We start from the raw sequence: 17733 nt of genomic DNA on the forward strand, positions 1-17733 counted from the left end.
TCGACCCCATCTCCTCTAAACTCTGCTACTCTACTCTCATACTCTTTCAGACACCTGACCACACAAACCTTTGGAAAATCATCCAGGCTTGGATTAAAAACCGTACTAAACATTGTTTTAGTTCTCCTCCAAATCTCAAACATCACCCCTTGAGGTTGATAAAATCTACTACTCACATCCAATGCCTTGACGTCTGAAACTCTTTTAATAGATAAAACACAAAGTAAACATGCCAATTTCCATGACAATTCTCTTAAACCTAGATACCTATTTCCTGGCCATTTCTCAAAAAGCCTAAACACCAGATTCACATCCCATACCGAAGCATACCTTGCCTTCGGTGGTCTCTTCAATCTTATCCCTTTCATAATCCTACATACAACAGGACTCCTACCAATTGTTAAACCATCAATCAACGAATGTCCTGCTGAAATTGCAGAACGACAGCAGTTTATCGTTCTATAAGATAGTCCTTTCTCAAACATCTCTGCTAAATAATTCGCTACCATCATCTCATCAGCCTCCACGGGATCCAAATCCCTTTCCAAGCATCAACGTAACCAACCTGACCATGCTCCTCTATATCTTCTCCTTGTGCCTGGTGCCCAAGACTCCTTGAGCAAATCAGAAGCTGTTCCCGAAAGTTCTGTGATTCTTGGAGATCCCCTGATATCTTCCATACTAGAAGGTTGAGCGAACCTTCCTGAACCAAAGGATGTTCCTCCCCGTTTTGACCTATTAACATCCCTAAATGACTCTTTATTAAAAAAAGGTTCTTCCACAGCCATTTCCAGAACTGTCGGAAACCAAACCTGAGACGTCCAAAAAGGAGTTACCAAAACTATCTGAACCACCTGCTTCCTCACTTCTAACAACGCTCTTTGAATCATCGAAAAAGGCAGAAATGCATAAGCCTTCTTCCCCTTCCAACTCTGCTTGAACGCGTCTACAGCCAATGCCCCCGGATCCGGCCTCCAACTGAAGTACTCCTTTAACTGATAAGTTAGTCTGGAAGCAAACAGATCTAACTCCAGAGGACCATGCACTACTTGAATCTCCTGAAATATTTCCCTTTCCAACATCCAGTCGCCAGTGTTCCCTCGAACCTGCGCGCGTGCGCGCGCGCCCACCTCTTTCACGCCGAGCGCGCACTGTCCTATATGAAGCGCGCACATAGCCGACCCCTGGAGCAGCTTCAGCAGGGGGCTAACTCACTCAGCTCGAAGGGGCTGTCAACAAACGATCTGGGCTGTCAACAAACGTAACACTCACTCTGCGTGCCACATTCAAATTCACTAGCACCGATGTGACAATCAATTAAGCAGCCTATTATGATGGCTTAACGTCGTTCGTCAGTCATCCACGCAAAGACCACCCACTCAGCTGCCCATCTCCTAAACGTAGCACATCCACCATTGCGACCTTTCAGAACGGAGACTGCCCCGCACAAAAGTCTGAATCTCCGCTGACCGTAGAATAAAAGTAACAAGTCAATGGTCTTTTAAAGACCTGTGAAGTACTCTGGTGCGGCTGGCAGCTGAAAAACTGTCTGTGTGGTGACCGGGAAGCTCTCTCAGCCCGGGCTGACACACACGACTGGGGAGGGGAGGGGGGGGGTTCGGGGGAGACCAGATGGCCCAGATGGAGCCCCTCCGTGGGATAAATGATTAATATTTACATAGCAACTGGTGTATATGTAAAGAAAAAAGGTTAAAGTTACAGGGGGAGAAGGACTGAAGTGAGAAAAGCATTTCGTAAATAAAGGAAAGTGAAATGGAGGAGAAGCAAGAGCATTGATGAAAAGTCGAATGTGAATTAACCAATAAGAAACTATAAAATCAAAGAAAAACGAAGAGGTGATTTGTAGTTATTTACGCCCAGTGTAGGTTTTTACTAGCGGATTTGATAGGGGTGGTAAAGAGATGGGAGGAACAACTTCTATTGTGTCTATGGACCACTATGCAAACCCAAAGGCTGTTCATAGCGCTCATTCGGTGGCACAGAGACTAGGGTGACCGTCCGTAAATTGGACCTCACGTCCGTTGGGATCCCGTAATTTTTGGCCTATTAGGGAACAGAGCTGTTCCCTTGTGAAAGGCCTCCGTCCCTGATGGGGCCGCTTCGCACTCCTCTGAGAACAAGACAGAGCAGCCCCACCCGCCCATTGTCATTCTGTGTGCGGCTGATTGCCACATACAGCATGACAATGGGTTTGGGCTGGCACAGCGTGTGATGGCCTCCGCCAGCCTCAGTCCAGGGCAGGGCATTCTGTCCCATAGAAGTGCAAAAACGCCCATGCTGCTGCTAGGTGAGAATCCAGTTAACCAAAGGAAGGCGGTGAAAAGTTCAAAGGAAAGGATTATAGTTCTCTCAAAGTCTCATCGTTTTAGAACTGACGCATTTTCAAAATTATATTCAAGGAAGCCATGGTTGCTGCTGTATTATTTTATGCAACTAACAACCACTGACAAAGCCAATAGTTCTGGCTTGCTGTAGGTGTAACGTTACTTGTTCTAGGTGTAACGTTACTTGTTGTATTATATATCTGGATGCAATGACAGAAGCAACAAAAAATACCAGTCGGGCGGCACATTATACTAAGCACAGACTTTTAGCTTATGTGTTTTAAGCCACGCCCTTAATTACATCGAACACCCTTTTGGCGAGACGCCCCTCGTTTTTTCATCCCACTTAAAGCTCTGGAAATACCACCATGCCACAGTCGCCCCGCGTCCAGGCACTGTGCATCATGCATGACTCATGCCTTCCACTTTTTCGGATTACCTATGTGCAGGGGCATAGTGAACCCTGCCCCACCCCACCCCTTGCTTTAGGAACTACAGTGAGGGTGGAGTTCTTGATGGGACTCTTCTGTCTGCAACTCTGCAGACAACGGATCAGCTCATAATTAATGTGAAAAGGTGAGTGAGTGAGTAAGTGAAGGGATGGGTGGATGGGTGGATGGGTGGATGGATGGATGGATGGATGGATAATGGATGGATGAGTAAAAGGGTGGATGGAGGGATGGATGAGTGAAATGATGGATGGAAGGATACGTGATGGATAGGTTTGTAAATGGTTGAATATGGACATGGATGGGCACACAGATGGAAGGACAGAATGAATGGTGAAAGACTGAATGATGGATGAAAGTATGATTACACATTGTAAGCCCCATTATCTTAAGCAACATTTCCTATACATTGACGTTCACATTTATATGAGTCATTGTCTCTATATAATATGTGTGTGTTGCAACGCACTCCAACACTGCCCCACATACTTGGGATGAGTAGCACTATAGAAGAAATTAAAAATACACACGAGAGAGGGTCTATGTGAAGATGAGGGGCGCCATTGGAGGGTGGTAGCAAGGCCCGACTGGCCGGACCGGGCATCAGGCGTTTTCTCTAGGAGCTGGAAAGGTGGGGGCGGTTTTGTTACCACAAAAAGACCTGCACATTTGCGTAAAGCTGCGCGCATACTGAAAAACCATGCAGTGCACAATTGTCTCAACCTAATATAAACTTACTTTCACTTGTACTTAAGTGGTTGTCTTTTTACTTACTTATATACTATTGCGCAACCTCCTCTGATGTGTCTGTAAAACTTACCTTTTACCTGAATTTTGACTGCTCTGCGAGGCATGGTTGAGTTATGGCATAGAAGCTCTGCCCATTTCCCACCCATCTTTTTAATTGGCTCTTATTACTGTCCTTTCTAAATCGTTGCTTTTCATTTGTGAATAGGCTTAGTAGTCCCTCCTTAGTACTACCTTGTCTGTATTTGTATCCTCTCATAACGACTGGACTTTTTACTTGTGTTGTTACACGGTCTGCTTTATCTAGTGGGTGAGCACTGCTTTCTTTAATGATCTTCCCTATTCCACCCAGGATGTTGCATCACGCCGACACCTTTTATATTATGTCATTTACTCATGTATTTTTACATTTCTAGCGCAGTCTGCTTTAACTACCATGGCCGTGCTTATTTATTTAATTTACGGTGCAGTCCGCTTTCACTTGAACAGCTGAGCTTATTTATTTATTTAATTTACAGTGCAACCGCTTTCACTTTAGTGGCTGCGGTACAAAAGCTTTCTTTCTTTCTTTTTATTACACTTTGTGTAAAAGTGCCCCATAGGCACTTTCACTTTAATGTTGGCCGCGCCCCTTTCTTTAGACGCTGCACCCACACACGCGGTCTGGTTCCTGGCGCACATAACCTTGGCTGCAGCGCACAGAGACCTTACACTGCCGCACACAGAGGAAAAAAATTAGAGGGAACATTGCCAGTCGCTGAAATCTACCAAATTCCTTGAATACCAATCTGCTACTATGTTTTCCTGGCCTGGTAAATACTGAGCCTGTAAATGAATCTTGTGTTCCATGCAAAAATTCCTAATCTCCTGAGAAACCTCCGTCAATTTCTTTGACCGGCTTCCTCCTAGCTTGTTTATATATGTTACTGCTGTAATATTGTCCATCTTCAATAGAACAGAGTTCCCTTTGAAGATACTCTTGAAACTTTGCAGAGCAAATTGCCCCGCTCGCATTTCCAAATAATTTATATATTCCCCTTTTTCCTTTAAACTCCAAACTCCACCTGTCTCCTGACTCAAACACGCAGCTCCCCAACCAAGATTGCTTGCATCTGTTTCCAAAACAAAATCTAGTCTCGTCCCAAAGATTGCTCGATCATTCCAAGCTGTCAAATTCTCCAACCACCAATTCAATTCTATCCTTGCTTCCTCTGACAACTGCAATCGATCTCCATACCATAAACCTCTTCAAACGTTGTAAAGTCCTGTAGTGTAAAGGACCCGGGAACACAGCCTGAATAGATGAAGACAACAGACCTATTACCCTCGCGATTTCTCTCAGAGACACCGCATCCTTTCGTAATAAGCTTTTCACCTCTTTGTGAATCTTCTTTACCTTCTTTTCCGGCAACAATAGGATACAATTGACTGTATCCACCACAAACCCCAAAAACTCTATTGTTTGAGAAGGAATCAACACCGATTTCTCTACATTTATTATGAATCCCAACGACTGCAAAAGTTCTATCACCATTTCCAAATGCTTCTTCAATTCTGTGACATTCTGACTCCAGATCAACAGATCGTCCAAATAAATAATCATCCTGATTCCTCTTTCTCTTAAAAAACTCACCACTGCTCTCATCACCTTTGTGAAACAGCAAGGAGCGGATGAAAGACCAAATGGTAAACATACAAATTGAAAAATTCTCCCTTTCCATCTGAACTGGAGAAACTTCTGGCTCTTGATACTCATCGGAATTAAAAAATAAGCATCCTTTAGATCTAGCTTCACCATCCAATCTAGATCTTGTAACAAATCTATTAACAGATGAATTCCCTCCATCTTGAAATGCCTGTAAACCACGAAACGATTGAGGTTCCTTAAATTGATTACTGGTCTCCAACCCTTGTCCTTTTTTTCCACCAGAAACAAAGTACTCACAAAACCTATCTCTTCTTCTCCTACTTCCACAACCACCCCTTTCAACAACATACTCTCTATTTCTTCCAACACTATTTCTTCCTGACTCTGTTTGAAAATCAACTCTCTTGGTTCTTTTGTTTGAAATGGTGCATTCGCGAATTCTATCTCGTGCCCTGTTACGGCTCTCAGAACCCAAGGGTCCCTCGTAACTTTTCTCCAATTCTTTACAAAACCTTTCAACCTTCCTCCCACCTTTCCCTGGAAAGAACCAGTACAAGTCCTCATATTCAAGCTTACCTGTACTTTGACCTGAGAACTGTCCTCTACCTCTTGTTCCCCTTGAACAATAACCTCGTCCTCTTTGAGGAAAGAAGCTGTACTGATTTTGTTGCTGTCCTCTTCCTCCTCTCCAATATCCGTAGTGGGACCTATAGTAGCTTCGGCCGAAAGATTGTCCCCTTCTTCCAGCCCTGCCATAAAAACTGTTCGAAGTATTTCCACTGAAAACCTTCCTCATATTCGCTTGAACTTTATCAAGAGATGTAAAAGTGTTTACAAATTTACCTAATTCTTTCACCGCACCATCTCCAAATAATAAACCTTTTGGATTTTCACATGCATCTTTTTTCGCAAAATCGCCCAATTTTGGACTTATTTTAAACAATACAGCTTTCTTTCTTTCCTCAATGATTCCTGCATTTGCGTTGCCAATAAAACATATTGCCCTCTGGCACCATCCTCTTAATAAAGCTATATCTACATCCTTTCCTTTCAAATATGCCTCCTCCACCAAATCAAATATCCCCTCTACTGGTCCCAGAATATCCAATATTTTATCCTCACACTGTTTCAGTGCCCTTTCCAATCCCTTTCTTGGATCTCTTCCCATTTTAAACATATAACTTATAATGTCTGGATCCAAATTTGGTGTTAAGGCATCTCTTTCACCAATTACTGGCCGAGAACACTCTGCCCTCATTATGTTTCTTTCACCTCTCTCTAGATGCCTTCTTATCCAGTACTGAATATTTTCAGAAACATGTTTCATTGGCCACCATTCCGATCCCCTTGGATGTCTAACATCCTTTGGATCAAACAGTTTTCTTCCAAAAGGATCAACTACCTTTTTATCTTCTCTTTTACTCGCTGAATCACTTCCTATTTCATCCTCTTCATCTTCTGTGTAATTCAAATCCAGGACATATTCATCCAGATCACTCTTTTCTGCAGAATAATCCTGCTCATGTCCTTTGTTACTCTGAACATTTCTCTTCTTTGAGCCGCTTTGGACTCCACTCCCACTTGCACCGTCTTCAAGATGCCTTCTCTTTTCCTTTCTTTTACCACTCACATCAACCAAAATTCCTTCCTCATCCATTGAGAAACTCCTCCTCATCATTATTGTGAATCCTCTTCACACCTGACAAAGCTGAACCCTACTGCCTCTTTCACCAACTTTCTTATCTCCTCTGACAACATTCCTCCTGTCTCTCCTGTATTTTGTCCCTCTGACATTCTGACCAAACAATTTTCTGCCTACCAAAACACTAACCTAGAAACACAGCCTCCGTTCACTCTCCTCACAAAAAAAACGTTGCTATGATAGTCTTTCTACTAACATGCCCAACTTTCCTTCGAAAAAAGGCACAATCGCTTACTAAAATAAACTAGTACGCTAACTTCTTATTTAATCCTCACCTCTCTTTTACTTTTGTTATCACTTTCTTTATTTCCGTCTTTTTAATCATTTTCCTGCTTATTCCTTTAATTATAAATGCTTTTTAATCTGTATTTCCCTTCTTTTCTCTCCCTTTATTTCCTCCGTTTTCGTATGCTCTTGAGTGCGCGCGCGTGCTCATGCACCCGCGTTCGCGCGCACCCTCATTTCCTAATGGCCGCCACACGCGAAGCAACCCTCGCTCGCGCTGCCTCCAAGCAACCCTCGCTCGCGCTTCCACTGAAAAGACGCGTCTCCACCTTCAAATGAGCCAGACTTCTCGTGCCTGTAACGGTACTGTTTCGAAATGCCTCATAATTTACTTTTCATTTCTCGCTTCTTTTAAATAAATACTTCTCCATCTCTCCGATTACAAACTCCCTCCTTTTTACACTATTTCGCCTTTTCAATGCCCGAATTCAAATATATACAATTCTAATTTTACTACCTAACATATTTTCCCTCACTCTTTAGTCCATAAATTGGACTTTTAAATTATATAAAACATCTAAGCTATAAATGTTCAACTTTAAACGTTTCCTTTACAATTTACTCGCATATAAAAAAAGTATACTTATCTGCTCCAGAAGCAGCAAATAAAAGAGGGAGAAGATGGCGGACGTCAGGATCTTGAGGGATTGTGGAGTTCTTTTTTGCAGTTTGACTATGTTCTAAGTTCTTTAAAGTGCTGCAGAGGTGGCGAATAAAATAAAGTAATGCATAATGATAGCCTCCTGTCTTGCCATAAAATTGGTGTGGACGTAATGGGTCCTGTATCTGATGAGCAAGAAAAGTGGTACATAATTGTTATGATTGACCACTTTACCAAGTGGCCCAAGGTTAAATTTACTAACAAACCGGATGCGCTAAGCATTGTTAAGTTCATGGACGACAATTTCACTCGGGACGGTCTCCCTAAACAAATCGTAAGTGACAATGGAGCTCAATTTATGTCTGATATTGTCAAGAATTAAATTCTAAAGAACAAAATAGAACACAACACGACATCTGTCTACCACCCCGCCGGAAACGGAGCAGTTGAAAGATTCAACAGGGTTATAAAAGAATAATTCAGCTATCAAACAGCAACAACCTAAACTGGAGACAAGAGACACTCAGGACTCTATGGGCCTACAGTAGAATACCATGTGAGTAAACAGGACACAGCCCTTTTGAACTGATGCGGGGAAGAACTCCTTTATCGATGGACAATGTGGGTTGGATTAAAGCTGCAAAGAGGGTATACTGGTCGACTCATCATGTTCAAGAAAGGATTCGGCAAGCTCAGTCCAGAAGCAAGGAAATATATGACAAAAGACACGGGAGTAAACCTGTAGAGCTCAAGGAAGGAGACATTGTCAAGGTAAAAAGAAGCATCCATATCACTAAAGGGCAGGACAAATATACACCTCCGTTATCTGTGCGTGAAGTGTACTGCAACTCCGCACTCCTTAGTGACGGTAGGGTGTGGCACTTCTCCAACCTCTCTGCCTACAGACACCCCTTGAAGGACACTAAAACAACCACGCATAATGAGTTTGCCAGGGGCGCCTTTCAAGAACATAAGAGCGACACTGCACAACTTGGTGCATCTGACTATGAGTTCCCCACAGTGCAAACGGCAAAGGATAATCACGGCACGCAGGCCCCCTCTGGACATGTGGACGCACCAGCCATCCAGGCAGCCACAGGAAGAGTCGGGCGTATGCTGCCCACACCACCTGCACAGGACAATACTAAACCTGTAGGTAGAAGCAGGGCAGGTTGGCTGTTAGGTCCAACGATAAAATTCAGAGACTACATTTGTTAGTAGATAGCACCCTTTTACTCCCTCTCCCCCTCCCCCCTCCTCTCCCTCCCCCCTCCCCCTCCCATTTTCCCCTCCCCCCCCCCATTTTCCCCTCTCCCCCTCTCTCCCTCTCCCTCTTCCCCCCTCCCTCCTTTATTTCATGCGTTTTTATATAGCGCGGTCTTTACCCGAAGGTGTCAGAGCGCTTCACAATAGGAACAGTAACGTTACATGAGGAGAAAATTACAATTGTGCAAATAACAAAGCAAACCAGATACAAGAAGAGGTAGCAGACAATACGTTACAAGAGGAAAAAGTGACAAGTGTGCATGTTACATAAGCATACAAGATACAAGTAGAGGTATAATATTGCAATAAGTGGCAGTCACTCAAAACACAAGAACACACTAGGAAGGCACTTTCTATAGGCATGAAGTGCAGAATTCCTATAGTGAAAGAACTTCCTTGAGGGAATAGAGAGGGCGTGAATTAGATTTGGAAGTGTCTTTGAAGGAGGAGAAATTTGAGGTCAGTTTTGAAAGACCGGGAAGAGGTGGTGGTCTGGAGCTGAGGCGGAAGTGAGTTCCGGATTCTCACCGCGTTGTCTGAAAAGGATTGGGCCATCGATCTTTCCTTTTTAAAAGTGGGAGGTTTAAGCAATAACTTTTCCGCATTAAGTGATGGTCTAGAGCCTCCACAGAGTTTCAGTTTGTTCGCCAAGTAGCAAGGAGAGGAGGAGTGCAAGGCTTTGTGGATGATACAGGCAGTCTTGTAGATAGATCTTGCCTCAATGGGAAGCCAACGGAGAGAAGATAAAATGGGTGTGATGTGGTCGCTTCTTTTGGCCCCATATAAGAAATGAGCTGCTGAATGGAGAACAGATTTAAGGGGGGAGAGGTGGGATTTGGGGAGGCCAGTAAGAAGAGAATTGCAGTAGTCTAATCTAGAGAGAAACAGCGAGTGGACCAGGGTTTTTAGGTCTTGCTCATGGGAAGAAGCGACGAATCCCCCATGAAGGCGCAGTTGGTATAGAGCAGACTTTGCAATGGAATTGATGTTGGATGCATACGGCCCACTTGGACTACACAGACACTGGAATGTGGTACTGGAAAACGAGCACATACACTCGGGCTCTTTTATTTGTGGGGTACCTGACAGATGACGCCCGTGTTGGATGGGTGAGGGGGTGGGTGTGTGTGTGGGCTAGCCCTAGGGGGAGTGGCTGGCAAAAACACAAGACTGTGTCCAGCAGTACACAACACCACCTATCTCCTTTGCATTAGAATAGCTTTGACACCAGTTATTGGAGTAGCTCAAAACGCAGTTTTCTTTCTGTCACACGGTGGTAGTGTTGCCCCGTGTTTGGGCTAAGAGCCCTTTAAAACGGAGCAGCTTAATCCGGTTCTGAAACACTGCTAGTACGTTAAACTTTAGCAAGTTTCTTGCATCTATTTTGGTGTGACATTTCGAAAGTGTAACGCCTGTTATCTGCAAAAGTGTTTTGCTTGCATGCCAGGGATTTGTGTATTATAAAAAGACTGCATCGTGTGTTGAGGTCACTACATTAAACTATATATATAATCTAGGTTTTCCCGTTTATTTCTCTTGAACGCCACTGCAGCAATCCCGTGAGAAGCGAGTACTATTTATTATTGTATCTAAAACTGAAGGCCAATCTCTGTCTATAGTACTGAAAAGACTGAAAAAAACAGTTTGCGTGTAAATCCGTGATTTTTAGGTCTCGCCTGAGACAGCGCTTTAGCGCTGCTCTCGCGAGAGCTTTTGTAAATGGGGATCTGGAAGTGCAAACGAGTGCTTTCAGGCCTCCAAATACAGTGCATGTGCGCCGGGCGCTCGCACCATTTGGAGGCCTGAAAGCACTCGTTTGCTTTCACTTTCGCGGGCCGCACGGTGATCGCGATTGCGATCACTTTCACACAGTGCATGCGGCGCGCGCACCATTTGGCAGCCTGTGTATACATTTCGCGGGCGCTTTGATGTTCTCAGTGAGCCGCGCGGCCACTGCGAACATCAAAGCGCCCGCGAAATGTACACGCCATTTGCCACCCCTTCCCTTATCCCACTTCCACTTATCTCCTTTCCTATCCCTGCGTCTTTTCTTTCTCTCCGCTTCACTTCCTTTTCTGCCAGCTCCTTGTTTCAGTTAGGACTTGACAGAGTATTTCTCTCACTGCATACTGTCCATGGTCATATTTCATGTCGAAAGATAGCTCAGTGGGTAAATACGCCTGCACAGATTTTAAACCCATGCCTACTGGTTCACCCGATTATCCTTTCAATATCACTGTAATAAGAATTTCGAGACAGTAGTAGCGCCTGTTTTATGATGCTGAATAAAATACACTACTTACCACCCTTATTTTGGTGTTGTTTGAGTGCATGGTTGCAGCTCTGAAGTTCTGCTCTCAGACACTAATCTACAGGTCTGGCACTCTATGCTGTTTTCTAAAACAATGCAGACTGCCTAAAGTGGCTACCGAATGCCCCCTAGTGCCTTGCCTTGATTGATGGCTAGTTGCCATTCTCCAGCACATGTTAATTAGATTACATTTTGAGCGGAGGCGCTTTGGACAGGTTTGATTTCAGATATCTTGGGCGCATTCCACATTCAAAGTGGTCTTTACCTGCAGACTGGGGTGTCTATCCTGGGCGTTTGTCTCAAGATTGCACATGAGGTGTTTCTCGTCCATCCCTAGCCACTCCTGTAATTAAGTGCTGGCTAGCACGGTAACACATTGTTGCGTATTTCCATATCACCCCTCTCGTCCTCCCGCTAACTACGCCTGACAATATCATCCCAATGTCCTTGAGACAGCTTTCCTTGGTAATGGGGATCCTTGGTGGGCAGGCATTGTTTATTTAGACTTCAGACCTCGGCGCAGCCTCTTGCAGCAGAATCAATACCGGCGGACACCGTATGCCTGCTGATCATGAAAGGGAGAGGGAACCATGAGATATCGAAGGATAGCATATTTAAAACAAGCATTTGCAATGCAATAGGTCTCGCAGTTACACAAGTTAAAGCTATTTGCATTCTAAATGACAATGCCAATAGGCGTTGTTATTTGCAATGTCAATAGCTCAAACTCGCGTAAATGCGAGACCTAATGCATTGCAAATGCTTGTTCTGTTAAACGTTTTTCGGTAGGAAAAAAAAGTTATTGTCTGTTGAAATACGGATGCTTAGATGGGAGGGAAAGGTAAAAGGGCAAATTGTTTTGCAAGCATAAAAGCAGCAGAAAATGAAAAACGTCTCTAGTAAGAGGGGCAGTATTTTGAATTGACAACTAGAGAATTTAAACACTGCCACGTTTAATGCTGTGCATATCCGCAAGATAGCGTTTGTACAGACTGTCAGTCAGTTCTGAGTGGATAAACCAACGGAGAACTTAGCAGGTAAAATGGCTGGTAGATCTTACTCAACAATGATACAAACATTTTGCAGTTTGTTAAAGGCATTACGTATTTAAAATGTTGAGTTTCCTGGTTTGAGGAGGCGGTGACTTTAGCTCCGATCGCGGAGTTTCGGAACTCCGCAATCTGCGGAGCTTGCGGAGTGCAGAAAACTCCGCTTCGCGATGTGCAGCGGGGTTTTTTTCCCCGCTCGCGAATGGTAAGTTTGAGATTGCGAACAGTAAGTTCACGATCGCGAGCTGCTGCTCGGGTAGAATTTCTACCCGAGCGGCAGGAATATCAGCACAAACTGCAGTTCTCACTGCACTTCACCACTCGCGGAGGTTTTTTGTAACTTCGAAGTTCCGCGTAGCAAAACTACACCCAGGCCTGGATAAAATGTGAAGGATAAAAGGAGAGCCTTTTTTTATTTTGCTTTTTAAATATAAAACTTTAAACTTTTTTTACGTTCTTGGAGGGGTTGGCCATTAAGCGCAGCCTTGCGCGACGAGAAGATCACACAGTGGTCAAGGAGTCATCCTTTCTCTGTAGGTTAAATGACTTGACGTTTGTGTTGGCAGAGGAATTCAGGGAGGGGAAACAAATTGAAAGTATATTTGCGATGAGCAGATAAGTGTTACACATCTGAAACATCTCACCAAACAAATGTTTAGGAGTGATTTGATGGTATTTTTATTTTTTATTATGCAGCTGTTGCCGTTATCCTGAAGTATTTGAATGTCCAAAACCGGCCTTACAGCACACAAGATGTTTTTGGAAATCTGCAACGCGAACATGGATTTGGAAAGACTGTAAGACTCCGACTCTAGCTTTCATACATTGCTCTTGGTGTTTTTTAGTTGTGAGCCTTTGGGCTATGATAGATGGAAATGTTTGCATGAACTTTCACCACTGGTAATTATCCTGGGCACCATTTCATTCTATTTTTTTTTTTAGCTCACGGTGCGTATATAGATATGGACCAACAATACGCAAATCACTCTTGGCCCTGATGAAAAAGGGATGTTTCAAAGTGGACTGCTAAGGTATGAATGAGGACTCAAACAATTCTGACTCGTTTCGCCTCTTTTTGCCTCGAAGTGAGATACAACTTGGGTCTTTAACACAGCTTAATTCTGGGCCCGGGCACATAAGAACTAGTTAGTGATATTGGCTTAGACGAGTCAAGCTGCAGTTTTTAAGGCGTCCGTTGAAGTGCATGTTGTAAGTGCAAAACTTAAGACTGGAGGCACAAAATATTGTGTGCAAGCTTCTGTTTGACAAATGGCTGGTAGGAGCCCCCCCTGCTCAGTACACACTACTTGCAGTAGCTGAAGGCCATGCCTAGTGTACACTGAAGTAGGCACATAGGTGAATTATGGTCACTTGATAAAGCCTATCCTTATAAACCATTGAGAACTTTTCAGATGAGGGCCTTTATGCGTGTGTGGGTCAAAAATTAGCCAACATTTATAAATAAAATAAATTCCTGGAAGAAGCGTTCATTTGAAAAGATGTATTGTTTATGACCTAAAACTTAAATACTGTTGAAGTTCTAGAGATGCCTAAGCAATCGTGGAGCCTTTCAAATCACGCCTCATGATCTGAGGGATGATGTAATAAACTGCACTACCACCCAAACTTACTCACATAGGTTGTTGGGAGGAAATGCTGCAGTTCCACCGAACAAAGGTCCTCCCTGACATTGCATGAAACTAAAGCCTGCAGTATCATTCAACAACTAGATGTCCTCACTGAAAGCATATCGAGAAGAAAGGATGCCATCCATCTCGTTTACGGCCTCGAGATTCAAGGCCGTGGTCCCATGGTCAGCTATACATGTCCCAGATTCTATAAAGAGGATGGATTGAACATCTCACCATTGTGTAGAGATCAGCAGACCTTCATCTGAGTTGTAGGAATGCAGTTCTACTTTCTTCTTGCAGATTGTCCCCAGCTCTCAGACGTTCTGGAACACATGTTGCCGCATCGATGGTTGTCCCCAGCTCTCAGACGTTCTGGAACACATGTTGCCGCATCGATGGTTGTCCAGCGCTGCCAGGCGTTGCTGCACAGCTATCATGGCGCTTCCAATGTTACAACGCTGCTCTGTATACAATGATGCTTGCTGCACTGGTGTTATTCTTATTTTCTGCACCTCACTGATGTGGGGCCCGAGCTGTTCTTTGGTGTCTTCTGAATTTTCCCACGTCTCCTGTGACAGCATATTATGTAAAATACCACCTTCCAAAGTCTCAGGGTTCAAACCCTCTTGATGATGTCGACGAAAGATGTTTTTGTCTGATTCCTCATGATTTATCTATATAAAGATGTATATTCGGGGGCCTGACCACAATTTCCCACCCTGGGACACATGTACCTCCATGCACCCAATGCTCACCATGGAGCAGGAAGCTAAACGGCCTCTGGCTCGGAAGCAGAGGGAGGAAGGATGAACTGAAGTGATTTTGATGCAAGAGCCGGCAGAAGACTGGAGAAGAAGGTGGAGAAGGGAGCTGCTGCTGCTGTGCTCTACAATCGCTACAACAAAAGGAGTGACACAACTATTGTGGGTTCTGACGGGATGCGGAACCCAACACACATAGTTGTACGATTTGTTTTTTAACTGCTTCTTGATGGAATCTGTTCTCGCTCTATGAAGCCTCACTCTGATGAAGGGTATATCTATTAGAGCAGACTTGATTTGCCCAGAAGTATTATTTTCCCTTCTCAAAGTGTTGAGCAGGCTTTATTGGACATTACTACCACCGTCCATTAGATCGACTGAAAGGACGGCATAAGTTCCGGATTAGTAGTTGGCTCTGTAGTGGGACATTTTCCCACAAACTGCCCATCTGATGGTCGCTCTGAATGTGAAACCAGATGCCCGTTCCTGGAGGATCACGAATGGGAACTCTACCCTGAAGTCAAGGACATGATCTTGCCTTGACCAGCTTTCTTCATTGAAATTACATTTAGTGGTGAGGTTCATGTTGTATGTTTTTCTATTCATGCATTTTTAGTGCTCTGGATTGGGACTTGCATTTTTGCCTTTTTACTTTACACATGGAGCACCATGGTAGTCAAACAGATGCTTCTGACGCTCAAAGCAGTGTTCATGGCGGCTTATATTAGCTGCCGGGGTTTGCAACTTTTAGGCCTTGCTAGTGTACTTGCCATTTGCAATCTCTTATCCAGCCAAGTTAATTTTATACACTTGTCCATCCTTCCTGCCAAAAGTCTGCCATCAAGATGGGTCATTCTGCTACCCTTCCTTCTCCCCCTACCACCCCAGCTCATTCCCTCTTGGAAGCCCTGCATGGAATGGACTGTAGGCAATGTGTTTCCCACAATGCCCATCCTATGAAATCAGAGCAAGTGGATGATCGACTCTTTGTAAGGTCGTTGGCACCAAGAAAAGCAAAACCGCGACCAAGAGTATTCTCACACATTGGGTCACTTTAAGCCCTAGTATGCCTTGGCTAAGAGGCTGTGCAGCAGGCACCCATTCTCACCTCACCTGGGTCATTCTACAGGGCGCTTCCACTGCTCTCACCAGGGGTGTTCCAGTGGCTGACATTGGTTGGGCGGCCACTTGGTCTATTTTGCGTACATTTGCTCAAATACTGTCTGGCAGTTATAAGATTTAAAGTAATTGACTTCAGGCGCGCTGTCTTGCATGATTTACTAGTTTATCAGTACTCCTCAGTCCTGCCACGCGATGGACCTTGGAACTCCTTCATTAGGTGAAGACTGAGAGAAGCTCTTGCATTTACCAGACCTATTGTTACAAACGGTAAGAACTTTTGTCTTCAGTAGCCAGATTTCCTTGTAGAGGAGAAAGGCTGCTGTAGTTGTACTTGCATTGAATTGAGTTATTTCTGTACATTAAACACCACAGTTCCTCTCAGCACCAGGTGTTCTTGCTAAGAATGTTCTGCAGCGTCACTCGCATACCCTTCCTTACGCACGTTATCTGCAGTAGTTAAGGTTGCACTACTACTGTCGACATGAAGACCCCCTTCCAGATTAATAACAGACCATATTTCCACTGTCCATAAACTGATGCGAGAAGAAGTGAAGTTGTTGACGATGGCGTTAGTGATGTCACCGGTGCTGTCACTGGTAATATTTATGATATTCTCTGTGTGGTCATGACCAGTTTATGACTTCTATTGTTCTCTTTGCGAATTCACTTGTCACTAGAATTTGGATTGTAACAGGAAAGTTTGTATGTGTTTTTGCTTGTTTGTTTGCAGGTTCTGCCAACTTAAGAGAAGGAATCAAGATGGCTTTTCTAGATCGTAGGAAACCTTGCCAATAAAGTGAGAGTGTGTGTATATTTAGCAGGAAAATGTTTATTAAAACATTAAGTTAAATTTTGGACTGTTTGGTGTCTTTTGGTAAAGCTTTTCATTTAAAAGAAATATTTCGAAATAATAAAAACACCTGGGAATAAATAAAGATGTGTGATATGTTTTCGAATTGCCACAGTCTCCATTGCTGTCTTTTTAGGTCTCTCCTGAGCCAGCGCTTTAGCGCTGTTCGGGCGAGAGTTTTAGTAAGCAGGATTTTGAAGTGCAAACTAGTGGCTTTTGCAGGCCTCTAGCTACAGTGCATGTGCGCCGCCGGGCGCGCGCACCATTTGTCCGCCTGCGTGATCACTTTCGCGGCCGCTTTGATATTCTCAGTGAGCCGCGCGGCCACTGAACATTAAAGCGGCCGCGAAAGTGCTCACCATATGCTCTGCTCGCATCTCCCTCTCCCCTCCCTCCCCCCTTTTCTGAACATGGTTCGTGTGCGCTCGCTTTTGTGACTTGTTTTAAAATTGCACTTTAAACGAAGCCTGCTCACCGTGAGTAAACTACAGGGTCTGAGGCCAGGTCTGGTGTCTAAACAAACACGGTCACCCATTGTGCGTTACGTCTCACCGGGATCGCTTGATCTCTTGACTCTTTTGTCATGGCGTCATTCTCAAATCCTTCCAACGCTTACCTCATCCCAAACTCACCTGACACACATTGCTATCTATGCCTGCTGTAAATTTTGGGACCCAAGTCATTGTGCCTGCTCCAAAATACATTTGTCTTGTCACTATTCATGCTTCAGACCATGAACCTTGAAGAATTTTATATTTCTACAAAATGAAGTAATACCCGTCGTCATTGCCCGTTACCCATACGTCTGCATTGTTTTAACTCAGTTTCGCAATTCCTTTAACTCTCCCAACCCTAGTCCTTCGTGTTGCTTCCACCACCCCCGCCGTATATGTTACTTCTGACCCCCTGCCCTTCGTGTTGCTTTTTTCCACTTGTGCCCACCATGCTGCTTCCACCCCATGCCCT

At 44.1% G+C, this 17733-nt stretch overlaps 1 protein-coding gene across 2 annotated transcripts in view; it reads left to right on the forward strand.

Moving 5' to 3' along the window:
• The window catches only part of LOC146869256 (homologous-pairing protein 2 homolog), a 164871-nt gene that overhangs the window by 74846 nt on the left and 72292 nt on the right, over nucleotides 1-17733 (forward strand). For both annotated transcript variants that reach the window (XR_014981365.1, XM_085653560.1), the window contains exon 2: nucleotides 13100-13200. Coding sequence is in view for 1 of the 2 variants with exons in the window: in XM_085653560.1 (XP_085509686.1) it covers nucleotides 13100-13200 (101 nt within the window). In the remaining variant the exon portion in view is untranslated. The remainder of the gene's footprint in view (nucleotides 1-13099; nucleotides 13201-17733) is intronic.

The sequence above is a fragment of the Triturus cristatus genome, chromosome 1_1 (assembly GCF_964204655.1).
Source record: "Triturus cristatus chromosome 1_1, aTriCri1.1, whole genome shotgun sequence".
NCBI classification, from domain to species: domain Eukaryota; kingdom Metazoa; phylum Chordata; class Amphibia; order Caudata; family Salamandridae; genus Triturus; species Triturus cristatus.